Raw genomic sequence first — 9,707 nt, forward strand, 5'->3', positions numbered from 1 at the left:
CGCGACAATATCTTTTTCTAATGAAATATCAAACTGAACTAGTCGTTCTTTCAATACATAAATACAGTTTTCAGCTGTCATTGAACCATTTATTCGAATAAGACCTAAGCTCCAATATTTTTTTTGTGAATGGACGTTAATATTCATATAACGTTTGTTGATCGTAGAAGTCCACTCATCAAAAGTTAAACTAAATCTTTCACCAGTATTTTTTAATTGTTTCAATTCGTCAGTTATAAGTTTTCTGATTGTAAAACTAAAATTTACAACACGATTTCGAATTGTTACGGCTGATTTTGGTAAATCAGAGTAACCTTTAGATATTAATAAATGTCTTAAATCATTAGAAGTAATAAAAACAATAAATGGTAAACCATCCAAAGCTATCATTCGAGCCAAAACATGATCCAGTGTATCACTCTTAATAAAATAATCGACTAACTTTCGTTTAGCTAGTTGCGGTGACGAATTTTCTTCCATCGGTTCTCTATGGGCAGGCCCAGTTAATAAACAGTTGCCTTCAGATACAACTTTAAAATTATGTTTTGATAACAAATGCGTGTGTAAACCTTTTGTTGATCCACCCAACGTTTTTTATACGGCTAAACATCGTTTACATTGCGCACTTTTTTCCATCGTTGGCGATTAGGAAATGATTCCACGCTGACGAGGTATCTGTATCTTTTTTATGTTTAGTAAAAACACTAATACTCAACATTTTATAATAAAAGTATTAACACAGTAAAATATTAAAAAAAAACCGTGACCGTATCGCTACGTGTTGTATGAAACAGCGAACAGCTACTAATTTGTTCATACGTATACCGATCGGTCGTAAACTCGTAATAATCATATAAGTATAATCTCATAATACAATTTTATCTTATCTTACAAATACTTTGATTTTACAAATCGAGTCACTATTACATAGTCCCGGGAATCCCGGTATTAATTATACTGGTCCCGGTATTTTCGGTACCAAAAAGTAGTCGGGATCCCAGGATCCCGGGATCCGGTATCCCGGGATTGTAATCTCTACATACAACTCTTCTGGGAATGTACAATGAATTTAATTCCTGAAGGCTATGATAGAAACGTATCCATCGACTTGGCAACTCTTCAGGTCATCCCAACCAAATTTCAAACTCCACAATTGCTGAAGAAAAATCTTTCCTTTAATTAGAACTGGAATTAAAAACCCAAGAGGATCATAAATGCTATTGATGTCGGATAGTAACATTCGTTTTGTCATTCTGATAGGTGGACTCCAGTCCTTGAGATCAAATTTGAAACTATCTCTAAGTGGATTCCACGTAATACACCTAATGTACCAACAGTATCCCCTTCCTTAAGTGGAAGTATATAATTAAGCTCGCTTGGTAACATGGGTAATTGATTTAACACAGTTTGTGAACTGGTGCACCACTTCCTCAATGACATGCCAGCGGTTTTTAATGTATCAGAGATTTCCTGATACAATTGAATACACTCTTCATCAGATTCTCCTCCAGTGATGAGATCGTCAACATAAAAATCATTTTTAATCACTCTTTGGGATTTGATGCTTGATGCAGTGAGACTTTGACGCGGACCCGTGCGGCAGCCGTTACCGAAACGGCAATCGCCGACCGTGTCCTTATCTCTCTCATCAACCACCACTCCGCGGCACGCAACGCCGCAGCGACCCCCGTCCACCCATCCATCACCGGACAGGGGACGCGAGCGGTCGCTACGACGTCCGACAGGTACCACCAGATAACCGGGCTGTTTTTCCGAGATCGTGTACGGAGACACATCGCACATCTCTACCCATTGGTTTTTTTCTTTTATTGTGATATAACAATTGTGACCGCTGACGTTAGTACGCAAATTAATATCTATTTTTTTTGTTGTGTTACCGTGCAATATATTATTATTATTATTACCATCATTTTTTCCATTGTTTTATTTTCTTTTTGCACAATATTATTTTAATATAAAACTGCACAACACCCGCGACCCGTGCGCACACCACCACCACCTGTGTGCCGTGTCAAAATTGGCTCCCCGAAGAGGAATCACCGGTCAAGTACGTGACAGGTAAGATACTTTTCCGCTAGCTTTACAACCGCGCTTTGCTTTCGTTAAGTTTTACTTAGTATTAGGTAATTCGGATACACGAGGTAAAAGGAAGGTTAGGGAAAAACTCCGGGCGCTGAGCTTATCGCGATACGCCATATAGAACACACCAGAGTCCCCGGCTACGGAATTAGATATTGCACACACACGCGAGATATCGACCGAAATACACACGGTATATTGGCAACGCGATAAAAATTATTACAATTTGATCAGCTATAGTACGGCCAGCGAAACTAGAAGCTTGACGGTTACGCGCCCTAGTGACCGTTTTGTGATGGAACAAGTACAAATTTAAAAACATATGAAAATTTAGGTTGCTGTTTAGATCCTTCAAATCTGAAATCTTCAATTACTCATCCGGAAGTTCCTCTTATTAATATCCATTGTATTGTAGATCCGTGTCATCTTATGAAAATGTGTCGTAACTGTATGGCTGAACTAAGTTTATCGAATTCTGAAGGTACAATTTCTTTTGATTATATAAAAAAGCTCAACGAAATACAACAAAAAGAAAATCTAAAATTTGCTAATAAACTAAGTTCCTTACATATATTTTATGTCTAAAAAATTGAATGTTCAATTAGCTGTACAGGTGCTAAGTAGCAGTGTAGCAAATGCATTGCAGTTCTTACAAACTAATTATAACAATTTTAAAAATGCTACTGCTACCATTCAATTTATTAGGATCTTTGATAGGCTCTTTGATCTTATGAATGCTAGGAATGTTTTTGGCAAAGGGTTTAAATCCCCTATGACTTTAAGAAATCAATATGTTTGGGAAGAAATACTGAAGAATGCTCACAGTTATATTCTGCAATTAAAATGTGAGGGAAAAAGTATTTTACATCATCGTCGAAAAACTTTTGCAGTAGGTTTTCTTATTAATATTATGAGTTACAAAAATTTAGCTCTTGATCTTCTTCAAAAAGAGAATGAACCGTTTAGTTACTTCCTACCTTATAAAACATCACAAGATCATGTAGAAATTACATTCTCGTGCATAAGGTCTGCTGGTGGTTGGAATAATAATCCTTCCGCCTTACAATTTAGAAGGTGCATTCATAAAATGCTGTTCAGAAATTCTCTATCTTCAAGTAAAAATGCCAACTGTCAAGAGTTAGGAGAGGATACTGACAATTGTCAAATGTCTCGAGAAATTTTTACGCTTACTCATGAAAAAGGTACTAGTTTTGATGAAAAGGTGATTGATGATGAAGCAATGGATGAAGTGATTTCTTCTTTTTCATATTTAAATGAAAATATATTCAGTCATTATCAAAATAATATTTTATATTATATAGCTGGGAATGCAGCAAAAAAGTTTCTTGATAAATTTCCTTGCACATTTTGTGAAGATTTAATTTTAAATCAAGATATTTTTCATAAAGACCACAATTACTCTTTATTGCCAATTACTGATTATTTAAATTTTACACATTTTAAATCACGTGGCAAATTGAAGTTTGTTTCAACATTTATTTTTGATATAATATTATTTAGTGAAACATTTTATCAAACTTATTCTGCAAAGATGAAAGACCACAATTTTAAAAAAGAGATTGTATTAAAAGTTCAACGACATTTTATATCTAAAATAAGAAATTTAAAGCCTGAACATCCAATTATTGACACTTATTCTTTAGAATCACATGAAATGAAAATTATTAAATTTATATCATCGTATTATTGTTCCTTAAGAGTTTATACACAGTGTAAACAGATGACACAAAATAACCATGGTTCAAAGTCAACTCTAAGACATAAGTTAACAAAACTAATTTTATTTAATCACGTTTAATGCTTTTTTGTATAATATAATATTATGTAAATAATTACAGTACAGTTGTTTTATATTTCTACTTCATTAATAATTAAATATATATATATAAACATCAATATACAATCAATAACTTTGAGTGTTCGTTTTTTAACTAAGATATAATATAAATATGTTACTATTTATTGTATAATTATTTTATAAAGTTTTATTAATTTCAATTGTTTATTATATTACAGGAAAATTACCAGGGTAAAGGTACAAGTTATAGTTTAAAAACTTATTTGTTCAAATGTAAATAATAATCTAATCTTTGGACACTCAACCAACTCGAAGGTGGCTTCCAAACACTGGATAATTATTTTAAATTTTAAATTTAAACATTTTTTGAATTATGTTGGTACAAATGACAAATGATAATTATCGACAAAGTTAAATGCAGATTGCAACTATACTTTTAAATATTTTAAAGAAAAAAGAAGTGTACATAGATAAATGTAATGATTATATTTAAATATGTAAATCATAATAAAATAACGAATAATGTATTTAGTTGGTACATTGCTTTTTTTTCCGAATACCAATTATATTTATTATCTATTATTATATGTATATAATATAATACATTATTATATACATATTGTACACAATATTATTATGTAAGTAATATAATAATTATTATATAACTGTCAAGTATAGTAAGTACTTAAATAATCATTTATAAATCAACATTTTTTGCCTTGGTTTGGTTTGGTTTGGTTGAAAACAATGCAAACCCGCAGTTATTAATTATATTGTTGGATTTCATCATTGAATTTAAGTATCTACAGTAATTAATTTTAATACATACATTATACATTTATTTAAAATTGTAAGACATTTGTTGAATAACTAGGTATGTTATTTGTTACTAAAAAAAAACTAATGTAACTTATATTTTTCCATATTAACTTAATGAATTAAAAAAAGTAACTAACTCAGCCAGACTTGGAAAAAAATAATACTGGGTAACTTTCTGAAGAGTGGAAACTTTTGTTTTATAGAAAAGAATAAAAGTCGTATTGTCTGTGCTATATGCAAGTTTTCATTTAAATGAAACAATGACCTATATTCCCACATGAGTTCTGAACATAACATGACTGTAACAATAGAACACTTTACTTTTGACGGAGAAAACAGTGAGTTGATTATTAATTTAACATACATACTTATAAGTTTATAAAATATGAAACCTTTTTTTATTCAACTTATAGGATTCAAGGATTAGAAACAGAACATTGAAAAGGAAACTCGAAGTAGATATGTCAGATCTTCGGGTCAAAGAAAAATTTCCAATGGTAGTAAGATTCGCCAAGAATTCTTTTGTCACCGATCATTCGTGCCAGTTGTAAAGACTGAAAGGCGTAAGAGAGCTATTAAAAGTTTGGGTACAAATAAAATTTCAGTTGCCTGCCCATCCAGAATGTGTGTGGAAATCAAAGGAACTGAAGTCAATGTAGATTTCATTCGCTTACATTTGGGTCACAAATGTGAGGTGACCAGAATGGTACTATCAAATGATGAACGAGCTTGTATTGCAGGTAAGTAAGGCTCTCTTTCAGTTTATAATTAAATTTTGTTTACCAAAGTTTTTCATTTATACTTCACTTGTAATTTTTTAAGGAAAGCTTCGTCAAGGTGTTCCTGTGGACCGAATAATGCAAGACATAAGAAGTACAAGTAATCCAGATCCTGAGAAGTTTGACCGTATTCATTATACAGAGAAAAAGGACGTACGTAATATCCAACGTGATTACAAACTTGGATATCATACAATGAAATTTCATGAAGATGACGAAGTTAGTGTAGATGTTCTAGTTCATACTCTGCTCGAAAAAGAGGACACCGTTATACTCCATTACAACAAAAGTGATAGCTTATTCCATTTAATTATTATGACTCCTTTTCAAAAAGAAATATTGAAAACATCAGGTCACCACAATCGTATTTGCATTGATGGAACACATGGGATGAATGCAAAGAAGCCAAAAATTCAGTTCTTTACACTACTTGTAATCGATGAGTATGGGAATGGTGTTCCAGTTTCATTTTTCTTTTCTAATAAGGAAGACACTACTTCTATGCTATTATTTTTTGAAAAAGTAAAAGAAGCTGTTGGTCTGCAGATTGAAGCAGACGTTTTCATGTCTGATGATGCACCTCAGTTTTATAATGCTTGGGAGCAAGTTATGGGCGCCCCTCAACATCATTTGCTATGTTGGTGGCATGTTAATAAAAACTGGACATCTAATTTGAACTCTAAAATCAAAAATAAAGAAAAAAAGAGAGCTTGTAAAAAAAAGTCTCTATGTTTTAGCAACTGATATTGAAAATGAAGATGAATTTGAAGTGAATCTACAAATATTTTTAAATGAGCTTCAAGAAGATGAAGATACTTGGATATTCTATACATATTTTTGCACTACTTATATCAAGAAGAAAAAGTGTTGGGCATTCTGTTACCGGAAACATACAGGTTTAAACACTAATATGCATCTTGAAAATTTACATATGAAAATAAAATACATCTTCTTAGATGGCAAGATATGCATTCGGTTAGATAAAGCCATCCATAAGTTATTTGACCTAATGAGAGATGTTATGTTTGAACGCATTATCAAAATAGCAAATAATAAACCAACAGAGAAAATAAGACGAATAAGAGATGGTCATTTGAAAAGTTTAAAAATTGAAGACTGTTATGTAAGTCAAGATTCTGAAAACAAATGTATATAGTTTGTTGCATCACTCAAGGATCCTAGTCATATGTATAAGGTAGAAAATTTGAAAAAGGTATGTATTGAAAATGTATGCCCCTTGCAATGCAGAACATGTAATGTGTGTGTTCATACATATCAATGTTCTTGCATTGACAGTAGGGTTTATTTAAATATATGCAAGCATATACATAAAATTGGTTCTGGCAGGGCAAATATTTCACCTATTGAAAATGAGTATTGAAATGAATTTTCACCTATAGCCATGCAAGGGGAAAATGAAATCATTCAAACTATAAATCTTTTAGAGCCAGTAGAAATCACAGAGCATACAATTTCTAAATCTCGACAAGAACTTATAAGTAAATTACAAGTGATGCTTGGTTATGCTCAGTCTACCCTTGAAGATCATATTCCCAATACTTTGAAGTGTTTAGACAAAGCTCTTTCTTACATGAAGAATCCTAATAAGAAACATGTTAAGAAAGAAAATTTGAACCCTTTGAAGAAAATCATTCAACAAAGAGTCCAGTATTCTGAGAAAAAAATCATCAAGATGAATGTTAAGTGTTCTCAAAAAAAATCAATTAAAAAAAGAGACATTCCACTACTGCCAAAACCATCAGAAAATGAAATTGTTATGTGTAGGGACATCCTATGTTCACACAGGAGTAGATCACACATATTTTCAAAATGAATAACTTTTTTTATTAATTATGAAAAATAAATTATAATTACATTTAATATTAATTCAATTATTATTATTGTATAGAATTCAGTTTAAAATAATAATTCTGTTATATATTATTATATAAGTTATATATAATTATCTGCCAATAATTCTGTTATAATTTTCTTATAATTATTAATTATTAGAAAATACTTAACATAAGTGAGAAATAGTGAGAATAGTGAGAAATGTCAACTGTTAAATAAATATATGTCATAAACATAATATATGAATATGATAAATATTTAAATATGATAAGACTATTGCGCATGATAAGACTGCGCGCATGCGTACAATGCATGTTGGGGTAACGTGTAATGTAGCCGCGAGTCTCTTGTGTTATGGCGACGGTGGTTGCGACGACGGCAGGCTCCGTGATAACACGGACTATACACTATTACGTATACCGTGGTTATCTACGGGGAAAAAACGCGGCGGTTGTCGGCAACGACGGCATGACTAACACGGCGGTGATATAGACAGTTATGGCGACGGTGGTTGCGACGACGGCAGGCTCCGTGATAACTCTTTCCAGCATGGCGGGACAACGTTTATCACACCAAAGCGCCGACCGTTGCTGCACGGCGGTACGAAAAATAACCCACCTATAAACTATTTATTTTTTTTTATACTATAAATGGATATTATTTTCCCTGTTCTATTAATATATATGTGTATACTGTTATTAATTGGATTTAAAATTAAATCAAGATATATCAATATTTTTCCTCGAATTTTATACGATAATGGTATTTCGATTGTGCCTACAGTTCGTTTTTCTGACTAAAATATTAATTTGTACATTTCAGTCGTTTCTGTTTGTCGAATCTTTCCGGAGTTTTTATATAATATAAATAATTATTATTTTTTTCGATAAATTGATTTTTGTGGTGGTACGAATTTTAACCCGTGGTGCTGGTTGGGTCGTTTTTGTTTCATTTTTGTCACTTTTTCGTTTTTGTTTCGAACACTTATTGGTGTAATAATGAATCATAATTTGAACGATGAAAATATTGTAGACCATCTTTTTGGAGATTTACCTTCTGATGATAACAGTCTCACTGATATTGATGATTTTGATGACCATGATTATTTACCATCTCAGCAAAAAGCAATTGAAGTCGTCGAAAGTAGTTCATCTGACGAAATGAAGAAGGTAACGAGCTTGTAGAAATTTTATGTTTGAATAATGGTGATATTTTGACATTACCAAGTCCAAAAAAAACTCTATATGCATTAAAATTAAATTCAAACGCTACGCTAACGCCTGAAACAAATAATATGAATCTTACAAATAAAAGGAAAAAAACTATTTCTCGCGCCCTTTTTGAACCGCCATCGACTATTGACAATACCATCGTAGAAAATACACCAGAATTTGAATTCACACCTCCAAATTGGTCAAAAAACTTCACTTCAAATTGGCCTCCATTGCCAGATTTTGAAAGTCCAGTAGGGCCCAGTGATTCTGTTGATACATTTCAATGTCATACGCCTTATTCAATTTTTAACTATTTATTTTCTGATGAAATAATCCACATGTTAGTAGAACAAACAAACTTATATTCATTTCAAAGAAATCAGAAAAATGGTAAACCTTACACTCAAACTAATATACAAGAGTTAAAGACTTTTTTTGGTATAAATTTGTTGATGGGTATTAAACGTATGCCAAGTTATAGAGATTATTGGTCGTCGTCTCCAGATCTCCATGACTCGTATATTAGTAAGTTAATGACAGTTAATCGTTTTGGGTGGTTACTTCCGACATTACACATAAATAATAATGTACTGATGCCAAAAAGAGGAGACATAGGATATGACAAACTTTTTAAAGTACGACCTTTTTTAACAAAAATCAAAAAAAATTTCCAAACATATTATAATCCACACCGTATAGTCGCAGTTGATGAATCAATTGATTAAGTTTAAAGGGAGGTCCACATTAAAACAGTATATGCCCAAGAAACCGATAAAAAGGGGCTACAATGTTTGGTCTTTGGTGGACCAAAAAGGTTACTTATGAAATTTTGATATTTATATTGGTAAAGTTGGTGATGTCGTTCAAAAATATCTTGGAGGAAGTGTTGTAAAAAATCATTTCCCATACAAAAAAAAAACCATTGCTTATGTATGGATAACTATTTTACAAGTGTACCTTTATTAAATTATTTAAAAACAAAAGGAATCCATGCGTGTGGAACAATTAATTCGTCACGTAAATATTTACCAAAAATGAAACCAGACACAACATTAAAAGTTGGTGATTATGATTGGGAAATAAGTATCTATTATAAAGTGGAAAGATAAAAGAATCATACAT

The 9,707-nt window shown here is 31.8% G+C and overlaps 1 protein-coding gene across 1 annotated transcript; it reads left to right on the plus strand.

The window, feature by feature from the left end:
* Positions 1–8,369: 8,369 nt before the first annotated feature.
* Positions 8,370–9,310, plus strand: LOC112691080 (piggyBac transposable element-derived protein 4-like). Its single transcript, XM_025565217.1, has 2 exons — positions 8,370–8,551; positions 8,686–9,310. The coding sequence occupies exons 1-2, from the start codon at positions 8,370–8,372 to the stop codon at positions 9,308–9,310; spliced, it is 807 nt and encodes a 268-aa protein (XP_025421002.1).
* Positions 9,311–9,707: the final 397 nt, after the last annotated feature.

This window comes from Sipha flava, unplaced genomic scaffold (genome assembly GCF_003268045.1).
Source record: "Sipha flava isolate LNK unplaced genomic scaffold, YSA_version1 556_pilon_pilon, whole genome shotgun sequence".
In the NCBI taxonomy this organism is placed as follows: domain Eukaryota; kingdom Metazoa; phylum Arthropoda; class Insecta; order Hemiptera; family Aphididae; genus Sipha; species Sipha flava.